Raw genomic sequence first — 22,211 nt, forward strand, 5'->3', positions numbered from 1 at the left:
CAGCGACAGGAATGTAATGGCCCAGGCCTGCCATGCCATTACCAACTTGTCGACTTTGATGTGGTTTTGTCAGCAACGTGGTGCCAGTGTGCTAGTGCGTGTGCTAGTGTGAGGTGAAGGCTGCTGCTGAGAAGTTTGCATGCCTGCACAATGTGCAGGAGTTCAAGGTGTCCAAGAGATGGCTCTTTCGGTTCAAGCTACACCATTGACTTACTGGGCATAAGGCACACGGTGAAGCCTTGGATGTGGCAGTGGAAGAAGTAGACACGTTTCATCAGAAATTACAGAGCCTGATCAAGGACAAGGGCCTTCCTTTAGTCAAGTCTATAACACTGAAGAAACTGGTCTATTCTATTGCTACTTGCCCACCCACACACAGGCTGAGGAAACGGAGAAGTCTGTGCCTGGTCAGAAGTTGTCCAAACAACATGTCTCTGTTTTGTGCTATGCCAATGCTAACTGGACACACCGCCTCAAACTGTTGTTGAGCATGCAAAACATCCACATTGTCTTTGTGGGTTGATGGATAGCCTGCCCGTTGTGTGGTACCATTCTGTGAAGCCCTGGTTTGCAGCTAAGATCTTCAGAGATTGGTTCCGCAGACATTTCATCAAGGAGGTTATTCATTATCAAACGGAGGCTCTTGGAATCACTTGTGACCAGGTGAAAGTACTCCTTGTCCTGGACAATGCTCCTGCGCATCCATCTGAGAAGGATTTGGTTGCTTTTGACAGGCGGATTAGGTGCATGTTTCTGCCACCTAATACGACCGCTCTGATTTAACCAATGGACCAGGGTGTTGTCACAGCTGCCGAGAGACTGTACTGCCAGAGGTTCCTGAACAAGGTGATGGTGGTGCTGGAGGACAAGGACATGGTAGAGGACACATGTGTGGAGCGGACCTTGCAGAATCTTCGGTGTTATGATCTGAAGTCTGCCGTGTTCAACTGGGGAGAACGCATGGAAGGAAGTCTCCGTCAAAACCCTTGAAAGCGGTTGGTCTTGTCTCCTGCAGGGAATTGAAACTGAGCACGACATGGTTTGATATGGATGATTTCCACAGCCACCTTAGACATGCAGGAGAACAGGTGGACGTTGATGACCTGCAGGATTGGTTGGACGATGAGGGCGATGATTCTGGTTACCAGACCATGTCTCATGAGATCACCGCTACTGCCTCTGCTGCCAAGGAGTAGCACAGTGGGACCGACGAGAATGGGGATGAGGACTCTGACTCGCAGCCAACTGCAACTCCTTCTGTCCCTCATCTCAGTGTCCTCTGTGATTACCTGGAGGGGATGCTGGAGTATGCTGTGCACCCACACTGTGACAGGGAGTTGGTGCTGCTCTGCCTGATGATGAAGCTGCAGGCAGTCAGGGATGCTGTTATCCTCCAGCAGAATCGTCAGTCCTACTGTCAGACCAGGATCGACTCATTCTTCAAGCCTGCAACCCCCATGAGTGCCAGCCCATTCTCACCATCACCACTACCACCAGTTCATTTCATACCTTCACCTTTGGGCCCGCAACTGAGCACGTCGACAGCCGTTGAGTCTCCGTTAGACGTAAGTTTGCGGTTGTCTTCCGAGTCTCCTGAGGTGGGTAGACCACCATCGGCGCACCACATATCACCAGTCATTGCCCAGCTCCAGCAGGTTGAGGATGACAAAGACGAATTCTCTGACCTCTGTTAGGAGCTAGTTTTTGCTACTAGACCACACGGGACAACCTGCAGGAGGTGATGGGTTACGAAGCCTGGCGGCAGTGCACTGGATGGTAAGTACACCAATGGAATGTTTTTGGCAGGTAGCTTTAGGTTTCTATCGTAGGTTCCTTGGTGCTAAAATTTATTTAGGATAATTCTATATATAATTTGAGGTCACAGTATGGCAGAATGACCCCTAAACAGTGCCAAAAACAGGAGAGGTACTGTACATACAGTAGTGTTCAGGTAGGGTGTTTTTTGGTTTTCAGCATGTTATTTTTTTTTATGATGTTTTTGGTGTTGCAAATTACTTAGGATATTCCTATGTACGTGTGGGAAATATTTTCCCCCAGATCAGTTGCGCTCTCTACTTTTTAAAATAATCGTCCCTGGTTAGAAAGCACAGGAAAACCTGAGATCATTAAGAACTATTCAAGTGGTTTTTACAACCCAGAAATTACGTTCTCTTTAATTATTCTTATTATTGATAAATTAAATGCTACTGCACTTAATCCTTGTGGACAACTATATTGTAATTACATGTAATTATCTGGAAAGTTCCTTTAATCTAAACTGTGTTTCCGCGTTAGATGACGTGACTAGAGGATGAGAAGCCTCATATAAAAGCAGATGTAGGTTTAACATATTTACATAGGTGAGGAGAATATTTGGTTTGGATTTAGTTTAATTGAACTAAGAATAATTAGTTAGATTCGCCCTGTATATATCATGATGTAAGCTAACTGTATTTAGCATTGTAATTAACTTATAGTTGGCACCTTCAAATCCGATGAAGAAGAAGCCAACCAGTTTGTATCTCTCTGCTCCTAAACATCGTCTAGCTAGCACGTTTGTACATACGCACCTCAAAGATACTTGACAGCCCAAGCAACTGACAGAAAAGCAGGCTCGTCGTCATTTGTTGTTCGACACTCCCTAGCTAAGGAACCTTTACGAATTGGCCAATTCAAGGGGGTATTAGCTAGGAGATAGAAAGGTAATAGTTAGGTGAACTAATGTGTAAGTTATGGTTCACCTAACCCTATGAGACTTGTTTGAAATTACTTAAGGACAATCTTAGGAATGAGTAAGGACCTACGAGTTGTTTACTAGACAATACTAGAAATTTCGTACGTCTTGTTACCCCGACAGAGGATACCAATTTATCTATCTATCTAACTATTGCCAGACGCCTCAATCCCGTTTGGGGTGGCCACAAACAAATCGCCTCCAAGTCGCCCTGTCCCCCGCCATTTCACTACCCTGCTCCCAACTTACACCCCCCTCTCTCATATACCTCTCCACCCCATCCCTCCATCTCATCCTCGGCCTCCCCCTCCCTCTTCCCCCCTCCACCTCACTCACATACACTCTCTTCGTCAGTCTTTCACCCTCCATCCTCTCCACATGGCCAAACCACCTCAGTGTGTTCCTCATAACGCTTCCTATCAAGTCCACATCCACACCACAACGCTTCTTTATATCCTCATTCGTCAGCCTGTCTCTCCATGTGACTCCACAGGCTCCTCTTAAATAACTCATTTCCACTGCTCTCACTCTTGACTTGTGTCCTTCCAACAACGTCCAAGCTTCACTTCCATACGTTAGAGTTGGCATCACAATACTGTCATGTAGTAGCTTTTTCACTTCCATGCTCACTTCCCTGTTTCTTATCACTGCTTTCAAAGAACCAGCAACCTTTCTTCCCTGCTGTACCCTTTCAAGCACTTCATCCTCCAAACCTCCATCCTTACCCATCACACTACCCAAGTACTTAAACGTACTCACATTTTCCAATTCCTCACCATCCAACCTCACTGTACATTCACTGACTTCACCTCTCTCAAAGACCATCACTTTACACTTCCCTACATTCACCTTTAGATTCCGTTTCTTACACACTCTCCCAAACTCATCGACCAAGCCTTGCAGCTCCCCTTCGTCTACACTCAACAACACAGTATCATCTGCAAACAACAGTACAGGGAGTTTCTAAACACTATCCTCTCTCACCAGGGCCACTCCAACATCCACTACCCTACCTTGTACCTCTTTTATTACCCCATCCATGTACAGATTGAACAACCATGGAGACATGACACATCCCTGTTTCAACCCAACTTTCAAAGAGAAAAATTCACTTAGTTCACCATCCACACGCACTGCAGCCTTCGCACCATCGTACATACTCTTCACAGCATTCAACAACTTCCCATCTACTCCATATATTCTTAACACTTTCCACAATCCTTGTCTATCCACCCTGTCATATGCTTTCTCCAAATCCATGAAAGCCACATACAACTTCTTTCCCTTCTCTAGAAACTTTTCCACTAAAGATCTAAGAATGAATATCTGATCTACACAACCTCTTCCCTTCCTAAAGCCTCCCTGTTCTTCTCCAACTAATTTCTCTGTTCTTTCTCTAACTCTGTCAATAAGTATCCTACCATACACTTTTCCTATTATAGTAAGAAGACAAATCCTCCTATGATTACCACACACTTCTTTTTCCCCTTTTCCTTTGTACAATGGAATAATTATACCTGACTTCCAATCCTCTGGGACTCTACCTTCCTCCCAGGCCAATCTGCACATCTTCCACATCCATTGTACTACTATCTTTCACCCATGCTTCAGCATTTCACCACACACTCCATCAATTCCTGGGGCTTTCCCTGATTTAATTTCTTCATTGCTTCCACAACTTCTATCCTACTGATTTCTTCCTGTCTTCTCACCTCCCTCCTTCTCGCAGCCATTCCCCAGCCACTTATACTCGCATTACTTCCATCCTCTATGTTCAACAATTCCTTAAATTGTTCTCTCCATCTGCTCACTTTTTCTCCCTTCTCCACTAGTAATCTACCATTTTTATATTTCACTCCCCTGCTAACTTCACTTCCACCCTGTCTTTCTCTTTTCACCTCATTCCAGAGCATTTTCTTACAGTCCCTCCACTTTACACTCAAATTCCTTCCAAATTCCTCATCCACTCTCTTCTTACTCTCTCTTACTAATCTTTTCACCTCTCTCTTTCTTTCTACATATAACTCTCTCTTCCGCCTCTCAACTTCTTCCACGCCCCTATTTCTCATCCATTCATTGTATGCTTTCTTCTTTTGTGCCACAGCCTGTCTCACCTCTTCAGTCCACCACGCTGCTCCTTGCACCCCCCTCCGTCTTCTCTTCCTTCCACACACCACATCACATGCTGCACATATTTCTTCTTTAAATATCTTACACACACCTTCCACATCTCCCATCTGCTCCAATTCATATTTGCCCAATCGTTCCTCCACTTCTCTCTTATACTCTGCCTTTTTCTCATCCTCTTGTAACCTTTCCACTCTCCTTGCAACTACTCCTTCCTCTCGTCTTTCCCTTCTTCTATTCCTCCATCTTACTTGAATCCTAATTCTGGCCACCACCAAGTAATGGTCAGAAAGTCCACTCCCCCAACATCTATAAGCTCTTGCATCCATTACACATCTTCGCATCCTTTCATCCACACACACATAATCAATCATTGCCTTCCTTTCATTCAGTTCACCATCCACCCTTCTCATCACTCGCCATGTATACCTGTGGATCATTTTATGCCTGAAGAGGGTATTGGCTATTACCAACCCCCTCCCAGCACAAATGTCCACTAACGCACTCCCATTCTCATCTATCTCAGCAGGCACACCCCACTCACCAACTATTCCATCCACCTTCACATTCCCAACTTTACTATTCATATCACCGATCAAAAACGCTCTCTCATTCCTTCCAAACTTTTCCATGCACACTTCTACATTTGTACAGAACTCTGCTCTCACTCTTCTAGCACGATCTTGTGTTGGCACATACATACACACAATCACCCACATTTGTATTCCAACTTTCAACTTTACCCACACAATCCTTGACCCAACTGATCCATACTGTCTTATGCTCTTCTTCCATCTTTTACTCACAACTATACATACTCCTTCCTTTGCCCTCTCATTCTCACCTACTCCTGCATATATACCCCATCCATACTTCCAGTCTCTCACACTTTCTCCTCTCCATTTTGTTTCAGTTATTCCACATACATCCACTTTCGCACCCTCAAGCACCTGAACAATCTCTCTCTCTTTCACCTCATCATTCGCTCCTCTTACATTCCATGTACCCATTACCAAGTCCTTTGTCCGGTCCTGGGTGGTCATCGTTTGGTCAGTCCTTGTCCGAGGCTTCTTGTTTGTTTTTTTAGTTAGTTGTTTTCCGGGGAGGGGCACTAACCCTCCGCCAATTTATACAAAGTCAAAAATTTCTAACATTTTGGTGCCCCCAGCAAGTGTGGAGAGATGTGTGCCGAAGCACTGAATGTGTTTAAAGTTGATTTTGTTGGGTATAACCTACTACCACGTTCGGTTGCAGTGGATGATGTGGAAATTCGTTCATACCGAGTTCAGGGAAAATGGATGTTTTGGAAATTGAGTGTGGAGATTAAATATAACCCTAAAGGTTTAATAACCCAGGAGGATAGATTGGATATTACGAACCTAATTCCTAAACTCCTCAAAATTTAAATGAATAATTAGCTGAGCCAGAAAATGTGTATTTGGAAATTTAGTGGGGGGGGTTTAATAACCCAAGAGGATAGGTTTGATAAGTGGACTTAATCCCTACTCTCTTCAAAATTTATAATAATCAAATAATTACTAAGCTGAAATAAATCTGTGGTTGAAACTCGTAGTTAATTATTGAATTAGAAATCAGTCAACACGTCTGTTTCCTTGTTGCAAAGATCTTCTAATAGTAAAGCTGGATGGATAACTAGAGCAATAAATGATTGCAGACAATCGTTGGACGAAATACCTCTGTCCAGGGAGAAATTAAATAGTCTCCTAAATATACTGAAAGGCCGATGGAATAAATATGAAGCAGGTTATATATCTTTAGAAGCGGCTATAGCAAAAGCTGATGATAAGGAACTCTTAGAGTCAGAAACTACTAAGTTTGAAGGTAAATTAGAAGAATACTTAACTGTAGTAAAGACACTAGAGACAAAATTAGCTGCGACTGCCGTGGAAACACAAATTGTGGAACAGTGAGGTAGAGCTGTGTTACCACAAATAACGCTTCCGGAGTTTGATGGGAAGCAAAACTGAAAATCCTTTTGGGATCAGTTCAAATATTTAGTACATGATAGAACAGATCTCCCTAAGGTCTGCAAAACTCACGTATCTGTTAGAACAGGTCAAAGGAACACCATATCAGCTGATAAAAGAACTACCAATAGAAGAAAATAATTATGAGGTGGCCTTGACTGTCCTCAGACAAAAGTACGAAGACAGGGAGCAAGTTATTACTCAGTTACTGAAGGCTCTAATTGAATCACCCCTACCTAGACACGATTTTGATTCCTTGCAAAATTTTAGAATTGCAATGAGTTGTAACTTAACGGCCTTAGGTACTTATGAAGATATTAAGGCATAAGATTGGGTGCTTTCAAGAACTGTGTCCTTAAAGCTTCTACAAAAAACCAAGGATGCCTTGTATGGTAGGTACCAAAAGGATAATTTCTTCTGTGAAGAGATTGACAAAGGCTTGACGAAACTCTGTAAACACTTGCAAGGAACGGTAAAACCTACTAAGATTAAACAGATGACTGAAATAAAGAAAAAACCCAATAATCAACTGGTTGGGAAACCTAATTCAGAGAAGACTAAGTATGTACCTAAAGAAGAGATAGGTACTTTCCTTATATCCTTAAAGGCTAAGGATAAAGTATTAAAAAACAAGGAATAGACAAGCTGATGAAGTTAAGGAACTAAAACCTTCCATGGTAAGGACTGGAAAGTTTGTGCATTTTCTGGTGAGCAACATTCCAGTGCATCTTGCCAACAGTATCCTGATTATGCTTCTAGAGTAGGAAAGCTTCAGGAACTGGGGTGTTGTATAATCTGTATGAATTCCGAACATACTTCCGCGGACTGTAAGATTAAATTTAAAATTTGTTTTAAATGCAAAAAGGATCATCATAGTGCCCTGTGTCCAAGGATGAAAAATGAGGTTCCTAAACCTGCAGGAGTCAATATAACAATTGCAAAGGGGAATACTGCAGTAGTAATGCCAGCTGCAGTTCCAATAGCAGATGTGAAGGTATTGATTGAGCATAGAAACCTATTAGCATGTCCCCTTTTTGATACGGGTGCTCAGAAAACCTTTATTTCTGAAGACGTTGTGGAGAAATTAAAGTTACCTATTATTGGCATTGACGGACTATATGGTTGTGTCTAGAAATGTAATAGGAAGATTGTTGGATGTGAGAGTTCTGAGAGGAGAGGGTGGAGGTATGTCTGACCACTACCTGTTGGAGGGAAAGTTAAGAGTAGGTAAGAGATGGGTGAAAGCTAGGAGGGTTAGGTGTGGCAGGGAGGTTTTGAAAGTGAGTGAGTTAGATAAAAGAGAGAAAATGATAGAGTATCAGGAGAAATTGAACGATGAGTGGAACGCAGTGAAAGATCAGGAAAATGGCAGTGTGGAGGAGGAATGGCAGTTGTTTAGGAGTGTTGTGGTGGGGCATGCAGAAGAGGTGTGTGGTGTGAGACGTGTGGGTGGTGGTGTAAGAAAAGGAGGTGAATGGTGGTGCGAGGAAGTAAGTATGGCTGTGGCTGAGAAGAGACGTGCATATGAAGTGTGGCTGCAGAGGAAGGATGAGGTGTCATATGAAAGGTATAACGTACAGAGGAATAGGTCGAGAAGGGCTGTGCGTGATGCTAAAGTGGCAGCAGATGAGAGCTGGGGTAGGCGGCTGACTGAGAATTTTCAACAGAATAAGAAAATGTTCTCGAAGGAGGTTAAAAGGGTACGAAAGGGAGAGTCTGGGAAGGAAGAGCGAGTAAAAGCAGAGGATGGAAGGATGTTAATTGAGATGGATGCAGTAAGGAAGAGATGGGCAGAGTATTTTGAAAGATTGTTAAATGTAGAGGAGGAAAGGTGGCTGAGATTGTGGCGGATGGAAGGGTGCAAGGAATAAATGTGTTGGGAGAGTTGAATGATTCTTTGATCACGAAGGAGGAAGTGGAGAAGGCAGTAAAGGAGATGAAAACAAGGAAAGCTGCAGGTATGGATGGGTGTGCTGTGGAATGCCTGAAGGGTGGTGGAGTGACTATTGTTGACTGGTTAGTAAGACAGTTGAATGTGTGCTTTGTGAAAGGTATGGTGCCAATTGACTGGGCAAGTGCTTCTGTGGTCCCGTTGTATAAAGGCAAGGGTGATAAGTATGAATGTATTAGCTTTAGGGGTGTAAGTCTATTGAATGTTGTAGGTAAGGTATATGGTAGAGTGTTAATTATGAAAGTTAGAGAGGGTACAGAGGGAGTGATTGGTGATGAGCAGTGTGGCTTTAGGAGAGGGAAGGGATGCGTGGATCAGGTGTCTGCTTGAGACAAGTGTGTGAAAAGTATTAAGCGAAAGGCAAGGATGTTTTGGGTATTCATGAATTTTGAGAAAGTGTATGATAGAATTGATAGGGAGGCTTTGTGGACTGTTATAATATTGTGTGGACTTGATGGTAGGTTACTACAAGCGGTGAAAAGTTTTTATGTAAATAGTAGTGTGTGTGTAAGAGTGGGGAATGCTATGAGTTATTGGTTTCCCGTGAGAGTGGGGCTGCATCAGGGATGTGTGATGTCGCCTTGGTTGTTTAATATTTATATTGTAAGGGAGGTGAATGCATGAGTTTTAGGTGGAGGTCTGAGTCTGGTGAATGTTGATGGTCGAGAGTGGAATCTGAAGCAGCTGCTGTTTGCAGATGATACAACACTGGTGGCTGATTCAGAAGCGAGATTGAGACATTTGGTAGAGGAGTTTGGAAGGGTGTGTGATAGGAGGAAATTGAATGTAAATAAGAAGAGTAAAGTGATTAAGTGTACGAGGTTGGTAGATGGTAGGAGGATCATTATAGTTCTGAATGGTGAGTTGCTTGAGGAGGTAGAGTGTTTTAAATATTTAGGGTCACATGTGCTGTGGATGGAAGAATAGATGCAAAAGTGAAGTTTAGAATGAATGAAATAGGTAAGGTGCTGGGAGGAATGAAAAAAGTGTTAAGATGTCATTCGCTTAGAATGGATGTAAAGAGAAGGCTGTATGAGGGTGTTGTGGTACCGACTACGTTATATGGGGCTGAAACATGGAATATGGGTGTAGCAGAGAGGAAAAGTTTGAATGTAATGGAGATGAGGTGTCTGAGGAGTATGTGTGGAGTGACACGTATGGATCGAGTGCAAAATGATGAAGTGCGAAGGAGAACTGCAGTTGTTTGGGAGATAGCTGGTAGAGTTGAGCAGAGGGTGTTGCGATAGTTTGGGCATATGAAAAGAATGGATAATAAGCGATTGGTGGAAAAGATAACTAGATCTGATGTGAGAGGTATAAGGCTAAGAGGGAGACCACAAATAGGATGGATGGACAGTGTGAAGAGAGCGCTGGATGAGAGAGGGATGTCTGTTGAGCAAGGAAGAGTGGCTGTGCATGACAGAAATAAATGGAGAGAAATTGTGAATGAATAAATGATGACGCAGCCCTGAGGGGATATTCTGCCGCATTTGGTCTGATCAGCTAGTCAGGTCAGGTGCGGGTAAAGGGATGGGTCTATTATCATGTGGCAGGGGTAAACCAGCTCTGCTGTCGGGCCCTGCTGTTGATGTCACTGATTGCACTGTGCAGTTGACCCTTGTGCGGTGTGGTGCGGTGAGGATCTGTCCCTTCTCCCCTTTGAGGCTAAGATGCGAATGAATGTGTTTCAATAGATGAGTAAATGGGGAGTGTGTCATCCTGTCTCGGCTACCTCCCTTTCCTTGGGGGAAGCAGCCTAGGTATATAGATAGATAGATTATTGGCAAGGTAAATTTAGGCATTACAGGATTCTTAATAACTAAGAAAGGTCAGTCTTTTGATTAAGATAGGCCTGTAATACAATTAGGCAGATATAAATGCCATATAACAGCAGCAGTACTGGATAATATAGAGGCAATCTTAACAACTAAGAATGGTCAGTCTTTGGATTAAGATAGGCCTGTAATTCAATTAGGCAGATATAAATGTCATACAACAGCAGCTGTACTGGATAATATATATATATATATATATATATATATATATATATATATATATATAAGGACTGAAGGAAACCTCTGATCATCTACAAAGCTCAGGGATAAATTTGGCAAAACGGAATGTGGAATCAGATGCTGTGGGTCTCACAAAAATGATAATTGGTTCTGATTATTGTGGAAGATTCCTACATAGGACTTTCAAGAAGAATAAGGTGCAGTTGTTCAAGACTCCAGGAGGTAACCTTATTATGGGTCAGTTGCCTTTTCCAATGCAAGTTAAAGGAGATGCCAAACTAGTAGACTCAGTCTTTGTTACCCCCACACAGTCATTGATGGTAGCTAAAATAGGTGTAGAATTAGAACCTACTCAACTAAATGACTTGTTGGATGAAAATACTGAACCTGTACACAAATTGTAGGACCTAGACAGTGTAGGAATACACTCTGAGGAACCAACCCCTGATGATCAAATAAATTTGGATTTGTATAATCACTCTATTGAGTTTAAGGATTGACAGTATTGGGTAGGATTACCATGGAAACTAAACCATTCGGAGTTACCAACAAATTACCAAGCAGCTAAGGCTCAGTTAAATACTCTTCTAAAAAAGTTGAGAGATAAACTAGAACATCTAACCATATATGATAATATCATAAAAGATCAATTGAAGAATAAATTTATAGAAGAGGTAGAATTCCCTGTTAACAACAAAGAAGGACACTACTTACTACATCATGCTGTAAGCAAGGATTCAGTAACTACTCCCACAAGGACTGCGTTAAATTGTAGTAGTAAAGCGTCCAAGGGATCAGCTAGCTTGAACGATTGCATATACTCTGGACCAACACTAACAGAGAAGCTAGGAATTGTGTTACTAAGATTTAGAGAGAAACCTTATGCTTTTACAGCAGACATTAGTAAAGTTTTTCTCAGAATAGGACTGAGAGAGGGGGACAGGAAATTTACAAAATTCCTCTGGGGTTATGATCCTCAAAATGAGGATAGTCCTTTGAAAACTTACTGTTTCCGACCGGTGCTCTTTGGCTCTTGTGCTAGTCCTTTCCTACTTTGCAACACTTTAAAGCACTATTTTGAAAATCCCAGATGCCCAGAAATAGGGCAGGCTTTTTACATGGATAATTTCCAAGGTGTTGCTGATACAGAGTCGGAAGCATTGAAGGCTTATGAAGTAGCCAATTCCGAATGTGGGAGGGCAAAGTTGCCGTTACAGAGCCGGCATACAAATTCACCGCTTTTGAAGAAAAAAATACAAGAGGACTATCCAAATTCTGACATTCCCAAAATTCAAAATGTGTTAGGTCTTACCTGGGATACAACAGCTGATGTAATAAGTTTGAAACCATTTAAGTTCTCTGATGTCACTCTCACCAAGAGGTCCTTGTTAAGTCTGGTCTCCAGGTTATTTGACCCATTAGGATTGGTCAGTCCTACAGTTATTAGGAGCAAATGTTTAGTGCAGGAGGCTTGGCGAGAAGGGTTAGACTGGGACACAGAATTGGGTGAGACATGTGTGGAACCATGGGAACAGATTAGAAAAGAGTTTGAAACTACATCAACCATATGTATTCTCAGGGAAATAAGCAGTAGGTAGAAGTTGCACTTACACATATTTTGTGATGCTTCTCAAAGGGCCTATGGAGCAGTAGCTTATTGCGCAACAGAAGAGGATAGTAAGATTATTATGTCCAAAGCCAGAGTTGCACCAGTTAAAGGAAGAAGCCTACCTCAAATGGAATTGGCCTCCATAGAAGTAGGAACTAAATTGGCCAGGTATTTGACCACTACTCTTGATACTCAGTTTGAGGATATCTATATATGGACTGACAGTGAGATTTGTCTTTACTGGATAGGGAAGGAAGACAGTAAAATTCCTTTCGTCCAAAATAGAGTGAATACTATTAAAGAGCTGTCTTCCAATTATAAATTCATGCATGTATCCTCTAAACAAAACCCAGCTGATCTGCTCTCGAGAGGTTCGACTGTAAAGAGACTGATCAAAGATAACTTGCGGTTTAAAGGTCCTAAATGGTTACTCACTAAAGATTGGCCTGAGCAGAAACAGTATTGTATTGCTGAGGATCCTGTAGTATCTGAGCAGAAGTAATTGATATTAGCCGATTCTCATCAATAAGACAACTTATTAACACCAGTAAATTAGTTGTTGAATTTTTTAATAAGAAAGTGGGGTTTCAGAAGTTAGATCCCATGGAATATTGGCTTAAAAGAATACAAAAGAACTATTATGGAGAGTTACATGACGTTTTAGGCCAAGGGACTGGGAACAAGAATAAGCTGATAAAAGATTTAGGCTTGTTCTTAGAAAGGGTCTGATTAGATCCCGGGGCCGAATAATAAAGGCTGATTTGCCTCTCCATACTAGACATCCCATATTATTACCCATGAGTGGATACTTTGTAAAGTTAATTGTAAAGGAAGCCCACGAATTGACTCTACATGCTGGTGTGCTGCAGTCTTTGGACCAAAATGGTGGAAGATCTGAGCTCAGAGATATTCCTGAACGTCATTTGAAGAATTGCCAATAGAAGGGCTTGTCCTTACAAATTATTAAGTGACAACGGAACTAATTTCGTTGGAGCAGCACCTTTATTGTTGAACATAATCAATGAACCAAAGGTTAAGTTGGCACTGGAAATACGAATTTGTACCTGGCAGTTCATAGCTCCAAGAGCATCATGGCAAAATGGATTTACCAAACGAATGATTGTCATTGCCAAGAACTGCCTAAGGAAAACATTACACAGAACTAAAATCACAAGAGAGGATTTAAGAGCAGTGACAACTGAAATTGAAAATAGGATTAATAATAGACCCCTAACTTATTTAGATGACACTAGCGTTTTGATTGAGGCCTTGACACTGGCTCATATGTTATATGACAGAAAGTTCCATCCGGTGCCTTGTGTGGATATCCAAGAAGAAGTTGATGATCCTACCATTGAAAATAATGATTTAGGACAACATCTGCGGGAGGGATATCAACGCCTGAAAAGGGTATTGGATACTTGGAATAGGCATTGGAGCAGAGGATATCTTTCGAGCCTACGAGAAAGATATTATGGGGCTCAAGCTGCCAGCAATAAATCTGTTATAAACATAGGAGATGTGGTCTTAGTGAAAACAGAACAACCAAGATCCCAGTGGCCATTAGCTAAGGTGATCTCCATGCACCTGGATTCAGAGGGGGTGCCGAGACTCGTATAAATAAAATGTAGGGGAAATACCAGCATAAAACCTATTGATAAACTGTTACCCCTTGAGTTAGTGGCTATCCCAGATACAGGGGATGGTGGAGATCAAACGGGTCAGGATGCGCGACCTAGAAGGGCCGCAGCACAGGGTTCTCAAGAACTAAGGAGGGAACTCCTGGCTAAGGGTCATATTATATGATACAGCGTATCATTTTTGGCCTGGCTCCAAAACTGTGGGAAATATTTTCCCCCAGAGGAGTTGTGCTCTCTACTTTTTAAAATAGTCATCCCTGGTTAGAAAGCAGAGGAAAACCTGAGATCGTTAACAACTATTCAAGTGGTTTTTACAACCCAGAAATTACGCTCTCTTTAATAATTCGTATTATAGATAAATTAAATGCTGCTGCATTTAACCCTCTTGGACAACTAAAATGTAAGTACATGTAATTATTTGGAAAGTTCCCTTGACCTAAACTGCATCTGTGCGTTAGATGATGTGACTAGAGGATGAGATGCCTCACATGAAAGCAGATGTAGGTTTAACATATTTACATAGGTGAAAGGAATATTTGGTTTGGCTTCAGTTTAATTAAACAAAGAATAATTAGTTAGATTCGTCCTGTATATATCATGATGTAAGCTAACTGCATGTAGCATTGAAATTAATTAACCCCTAAACCACGGGCTTGTTTTGCTTTGACTTGCATGTCCCACGGGCATATTCGTGCTCCGACAGACTCTCTAAAAATATTTGCCAAAAATCAGTTTTTAGTCCAAGAATATTAAAATTAAATATGCATATGGCACATACCTTCAGCTTTCTCTTGGGATGTTTGTTGAGCCTTCGCCGAGTACCGTAGGACTTGTGGAGACCTCTGAAGTTGGGTAACGAAGTCTCCACTTTGCACTTCCTGACAACCCGTAATATGATTACCACAGCCTGATATTATCACTAGAAACACTATTCTATGATTCTCAAATAGTTTGGAATCCATACTCCCCCCCCAAAAAAAAACACTGTGAAAATGAAAATTACGAGCGCGTATGACCTTCCCACTTGCGATCATTGGCCGCTGGTGTTCTGTCATTTATTATTCATAAAAACACTCACACTTTATATTTCTATTACTATATAACACTTATAGATATCTACAGTCTTCATCCATAATTTTCCTTCAGTAATAGTAGTTTATTGTCACTGTAAGCATTCAATTTCTCTTTCAGTAAAATACGTAGCATTCACTTTCTCATCCTGTATACTAGCGTTGAGAGTGAATCTGTCACTTTCACCTTCACTTTCATAACTCATAGTATTCATACATGCTAGAGTGAAACTTTCACTTTCATTACTCCTAGTATATATACTCGTATTCTTATAATACAACTCATTTCTATTTCTATTTACATTCTCTATTTTATTTACATTACTTACATTTCTATTTTATTTACACTGTGTTATTCACTGTCACTTGCAGTAACTTATAAAACTATTTTCCACTGTTCACTTACATTTACATTCATTGCTTTCACTTGCTGTTTACACATTATTTACATTTCCACTTGCACTGTTTTACTCACCAGAAACATCGTAGTCACTGTCTTATCATTTTAATTGACAAATTAGCCATTTCACGTTCCACAGCAGTCACTTAGCCCTTTACCCCTTTCCACACAAGGTTTAGTAGGGGGTAGAGGTCACAGGGCCCTTTGCATGGGGCTAAAAAGCGGCAGAATTGGACAGGAGCGAATCCGACGTGCTTTCACCTTGAAAGACGACAGTAAACTGAATACAGTGTGGTGGCCTGCCTAGGGGAAGTGCAATGCTGCCAATGTAAGCCTGGTGACAGCTGCTAATATATATGCTATGAAATGATTGGCAGGAAATCTAGACAATACATAATAAATTAGGTAGTTCCAGGTGAATGCAAATATCACTTAGAACTTCTCCCTTCCTTTTTATATACATTTTTATTACGAGAATAGATTATACGGCATATATCAAGGGGAAATAAACAGCGAAAATTAGCGAACGAGTGCACGTGAGGTGTTATCAGGTGATAATTAGCCAATTCCAGGTGTATGGCACTATCACTTACCTTATTTCATTTTTGTATATATTATTTGGTATAAGAATAGGGCATAGGGCTTATTTCGATGGATGAAATCAGTGAAAAATTCCAGGGAAGATTTACTTGGCGTAGATTACAGTGTGGTGGCCTGCAATAATTAGGTAGTTCCAGGTGAATGTAAATATCACTTAGGCTTCTCCCTTCCTTTGTTATATATATTTTTATTACGAGAATAGATTATATGGCATATTTCAAGGGGAAATAAACAGCGAAAATTAGCAAACGAGTGCATGTGAGGTGTTGTCAGGTGATAATTAGCCAATTCCAGGTGTATGGCACTATCACTTACCTTATTTTCTTTTTTGTATATATTATTTGGTATAAGAATAGGGCATAGGGCTTATTTCAATGGATGAAATCAGTGGAAAATTCCAGGGAAGATTTACTTAGCGTAGCACGGCTGGGCAGGCGAGAGGAGAGGGTAATGGAGGGGAGGTAGGGAGGGGAGTCAAGAACGGGGAGAAATGACTAAATTGTCAACAATGGATGGGAGTACAGATGAGATTAGGAGTGCTGACTAGTGTTAGACATTGGCAGTACTGATAGATGATACAAGCCACCACTTGGAAGCCCGGGCAAATTCAAAATAACACACAATCACAAGTGACGCACCGCGGTATGATCCCTTGCTCCCAAGCATCACGAAAGTGATGTCCCACGGTTAAGGGGTTAATAGTCGGCACCTTCAAATCCAATGAGGAAGAAGAACCCAGCCATTTGTATCTCTCTGCTCCTAGACATCATCAAGCTAGCACGTTTGTACACACGCATCTCAAGGGCACTTGACAGCCCAAGCAATTGTTAAAAAAGCAGGCTCATCGTCATTTGTTGTCCGACACTCCCTAACTAAGTAACCTTTACGAATTGGCCAATTCAAGGGAGGATTAGCTAGGAGATAGAAGAGTAATAGTTAGGTGAGTTAAGGTGTAAGTCATGGTTCACCTAACCCTATGAGACTTCTTTGAAATTACTTAAGGACAATCTTAGGGACGAGTAAGGACCTACGAGTTGTTTACTAGAAAATACTAGAAATTTCGTACATCTTGTTGCCCCGACAGAGGATACCGATTTATACAAAGTCAAAAATTTATCACAGTATGTTTTAATGCCAAAATATGCCAGAATGACCTGAAAGAACTACCAAAATAAGGAGGGGTACTGTAAATACAGTAGTGTTTAGGTAGGGTGGTTTTTTGGTTTTCAATGGATTTTCTGCATGGTTTCCTTGGTGTTGAAAATTATTAAGGATATTCCTATGTATGTTTTGATGCCGAAATATGCCACAATGACCTGGAAACAGTACCAATATAAGAGGGAGTACTGTACATACAGTAGTGAATAGGTAGGGTGTTTTCTGGTTTTCAATTATTTTTCTGCATGGCTTTCTTGGTGTTTACCAGGACTTTTGATATGCCTGTGTGTGTTTTGATGGCTTAATATGCATGAATGACCGGAAAACACTGCTAAATTAAGCATAGGTACTGTACATATGAGTTAGGTATATGTTGGAGGTAGGTGTAGGTAGGATCTGGGTGTGGTAGGGAAACAGTGTTCATTATCCGGATTTTGCCACTACCCAGACATGCCTTTGGCTCAATTTAGTCCAGATAATTGAGGGATTACTGTATGTGTGTGTGTGTGTGTGTGTGTGTGTGTATATATATATATATATATATATATATATATATATATATATATATATAGATATATATATATATATATATAATATGGTGTCTCTGTGTTACAGTGGTAAAGTGTGCATTTTCGTACACTGAAGAACAAGGGTTTGCACCCCGCCAGGGTAATAAACTTTGGGAACGTTCTTCTGCCCACGTTCTGCTTTGTCCGACACAAGGTGTGCTGTGGTTGAACCAGTGTCACATGCTGTAAAGTATGCTTGCACCCAGTCGGCTTGCGCAGGCCAATTACACTTGGTTCACAGACTACACACACATCCAAAGCCACCACAACACTACAATTACACTTACAAGCACTTCTTACCCTACATACAATCTCTACCAGACAGCCTAAGCCACTTGGTAGAGATATATTGGCTGTATCATCACCACTTCCGTGAGGATAGGCCGATCCTGCAGTGGATACACAAATGGCTGATAAGATGAGATGAGAGAGAGAGAGAGAGAGAGAGAGAGAGATGTAAGTAATACTCCTCAAGAGTTTTTATGATGGTAGCGAAGCATGTGTAAGGGTTAATGGGCATCTAAGTGAATAGTTCACGATTGGTGTGGGCGTGCAACAAGGCTGTGTGATGTCCCCATGATTGTTCAATATATAGATATGGAGGGTGATGAGAGAAGTAAAAACACGAGTAATGGAGAGTGGGATGGCACTGGTAATGAATGGTGATGGACGGAATATCTCAAATTTGTTGTGTGCTGATGATGCAGTAATGCCTGCAAGTACCGGACAAGAACTTGGTAGACTAGTGCAGAGTTTTGCTGAGGTCCGTGAGCGTCGTGCCTTGATAGTAAATGTAGAAAAGAGTAAAGTGATGGTTATTGAGAAAGGTGACTCCAAGTGCGATGTTACAGTGATTGGAGAGATACTGGAATTGGTGAGAGAGTTCATATACCTGGGTACAGTGATAGAAAAAGGCGAAAAATGTGCAAAAGAAGTGGAAAGTAGAGTGACACTAGAAAGAAAAGTCTTGGTGCAATGAAAGCCTTGATAAGCAACAGAGGCTTGAGTGTTCCATCTGCACCAGTGTTGCATGAAGGAGTGATAGTGCCAACTTTATCATATGGATGTGAGACAATGGTGTGGCATGAAAATGAAAAGTCAAGAATAAGAGCAGTGGAGATGGGACTGCTGAGGATGTAGGTGGAGTACAGAGTGTGGATAGGATACGAAATAATGTGATTCGTGAAAGATGTGGAGTGAGGAAGTCTGTGGACACCAGGATCGAAGAGAGTGTACTAAGGTGGTATGGTCATGTGAAGAGAATGGATAACAATAGAGAGGCGAAAAAGGTATAGTATATCTGAGCGAATTTGATGGAGGAAGGAGGCGAGGTAGGCCAAGGAAAAGGTGGAGAGATGTAGTGGATGAGTGTGTAAGGAAGACATTTTTGGAAGTTGTTGAGGCTAGAGAACTGACAAGAGATTGAGCTGGCTGGATGAATGCTGTGAGATGTGCATGATCATGGATTTGGCCTCGCTTTTTAGCAAAGTGGTTGGAATGGTGTCGGTCCCTAGGAGCTCATTCGAAGCTGGGGAGCATCTGGAAGAAGCTGAGGAGCATCTCTAGCCCCCTCCCACTTCATCCCCCCTCTCACCCCGATCCAAAGGGAGAGGCTGAAAGGTTGGCTGCTGCATTTGCTCTGCGGACCTCACCCACCCAGCTTTCTGAAGACACTAGACATCAGCAGGAAGCCCTACACCAGGCCAGATCAGATCTGATACACACCTGCAAGACCACCCCCGCGGACTGTGATCAGTTGTTTACCATGCAAGAACTTGATAACGCACTCAAAACCAGCACTGACACTGCCCCAGGCCCAGATGGTATCATGTATTCCATGCTTACGCACGCTGGCGCCACAACGATATCTGCCTTCTTAGATATACTTAACCATTCGTGGTCCCTGGGCAAACTCCCTGAGCAGTGGATGACTGCCACCATTCACCCCATTCCCAAACCACCTGACCCCACAGCCTTCAGGCCCATGTCCCTTCTTAGCTGCCTATGCAAGACTGCCGAGAGGATGGTGCTCCAGAGGCTCGACTGGCTCCTGCCACCCCTTCATAGCCACATCTTTGCCTACACCAGAGGTAAGGGGACAGCTGAGTGTCTGAGTTCGTTCCTCTCTGAGCTGCATGGCGGCAGAGGCCTAGCAGTCTTTATTGACCTGGAGAAGGCCTTCGAGCTGGCATGCCCAGAGGTCACCCTGGCAGCCCTGGAAAGCAGGGGGGTTAAGGGTCGCCTCCTAAGCTGGCTGGAAAGTTTTCTCCAGGCTCGGAGAGCAGCAGTATGCTTCCAGGGGCACACATCCTCAGAATACCAGCACATGAATGGCATCCCACAGGGCAGCATTCTCAGCCCCACGCTCTTCAATATTTTAATAGACTGCCTTCTGCAAGTGGACCTAGGCCCCAGAGCTCACCTCCTCTGTTATGCAGATGATATAACTTTGGTCGTCCATGGGAGCCCCTACCATGCTAAAGCCCAGAGGTCCCTGACGAGACTCCACCGAAAATGTACAGAGCTGGAGCTTAAGATCAACCCCCATAAGACCAAGGCCCTCCCTTTCCTCATCAACCCTCCTACAGACCAGCTCCACCTTGGCAATTCCATAATTGAATACGTCACCACGCACAAGTACCTCGTAGTCATCTTCAAATCCAGACTTTCATTTAACCAAGAAGTTAACCACCTCCGAGAACAAACGAAGCTCCGCCTGAATGCACTGAGGTCCTTGGCAGGAAAGGGGAGAGGAGCAACTTACAAAGTCCTCCGCCTCTTTTATATACAGACCATCAGAGCCTTGGTTGACTATGTAGCCCCAGCACTCCCTACTATTAACTCTCCGCTGCTTGACAAACTGGAGGTCATCCAAAATCATGCTATGCAGATTATGACTGGAGCCCCCAAGTGGACACGCCTTTGCAACCTCCGCTTGGAGTGTAACCTGGAGTCACTACACCTCCACATAGGGGCTAGAGTGGCTGGTCTCGCAGCCAAGTTTGTCCACAACGCCTCTCCCCTCCCACTCCTGCCCCAACTCGTAGCAGCAGTTAATCTCCACCCTGACCTACTGTCACACTGCTGGGTTCACAGCGCCATACATCCTATTCATGAGTACAACCTGGCTGATTACATCGTGCAGGTCTCTACTGCACATGGAGCCACCTACCAGGCTCAGCCTCCTTGGAGCCCCCCTCTGCTAAATCTCATCATCCCCCGCTCTCCACCCAAGACCCAAACCCCCATCCAACTGATACGTCAAGAGGGGCTCAGACGAATCGCCACCCTTGCAGTCCCTGACTCGGCCACATACTGCACCGACAGCTCAGTTACATCTTCAAAGGCCGGAGCAGCCTTTGTGTGTGGGGATCGTTTCCATGGCTTGTGCATCACACATGGGGCCTCCACCCTTCAAGCTGAGCTGGCAGCTATCTCTGCTGCCATCTCTGACGTCCTGGAGCACGTCCCTACATCCCCCACCATCATACACACAGACTCAGCTTCAGCCATCCACACGCTTCACCGACACACTCACAGTGACAACACTAAACTTATATATGACATTTTCAACACTGCCATTGCAATCTGCAATGCAGGGGGATCGATCACCATCATTTGGATCCCAAATCATGTCGGCATTGTCGGGAATGAAAAGGCTGACCGTACAGCGAAGACCGCCCTTGATAGACCCAATATTGACCTTGAAATACCAACCACCTTAAGCCAGGCCAAACGCTCCATCAGACATAAGACAGCTGCTTTAACTAAAGCAGATCACCGTCATCATGTACAACTGGGCTCCCCCTCTGCCAGATGGTATGCTGTGGCTACACAATATAAGTCCCTGCCGAATAACACCAGATATGACACAAAAACACTTAATCGCCTGCGCCACCTTGGTCTTGGTTATAAGTGTTTTTCTGAGATTGCGGATGAGGATGCAGACCCTGATTCTGAGTGCCAGCACTGCCAGATAACCACCCCCTTCCCCCTCCTGCACTACCTCCTCAGATGTCCAGCCACCTCCCGGATCAGGAAAAGATACCCCCTTCCCAATCCTGATATACCCTGAACCCATGCAGCTGCCAGACCGACAGTTACCCTCCGATATGCTGCAGCCTATGTTGTAGCCACGACTTTCCTCCCTGTTCTAACTCAAGTTGTGCTTTCTGCTCCCCCTCTCACCTAGCGTGTATGCCTATGGTGTGCCTGTGTTGTTATATATATATACATGTATGTGTGTTTGTATGTATATATGTGTATGTACATATGGATATGTGTACATGTATATATGTATAAATGTGTGTGTGTGTGTGTGTGTGTGTGTTTGTGTGTATCTCTCTACTT

The 22,211-nt window shown here is 42.9% G+C and overlaps 1 protein-coding gene across 1 annotated transcript; it reads left to right on the plus strand.

The window, feature by feature from the left end:
• Positions 1–1,298: 1,298 nt before the first annotated feature.
• Positions 1,299–21,936, plus strand: LOC145397083 (uncharacterized). Its single transcript, XM_080270289.1, has 2 exons — positions 1,299–1,689; positions 19,346–21,936. The coding sequence occupies exons 1-2, from the start codon at positions 1,299–1,301 to the stop codon at positions 21,934–21,936; spliced, it is 2,982 nt and encodes a 993-aa protein (XP_080126415.1).
• The last annotated feature ends 275 nt before the right edge of the window (positions 21,937–22,211 follow it).

Source organism: Coenobita brevimanus, chromosome 40 (genome assembly GCF_032717465.1).
Source record: "Coenobita brevimanus isolate Jiangsu-jjx chromosome 40, ASM3271746v2, whole genome shotgun sequence".
Taxonomy (NCBI): Eukaryota; Metazoa; Arthropoda; class Malacostraca; order Decapoda; family Coenobitidae; genus Coenobita; species Coenobita brevimanus.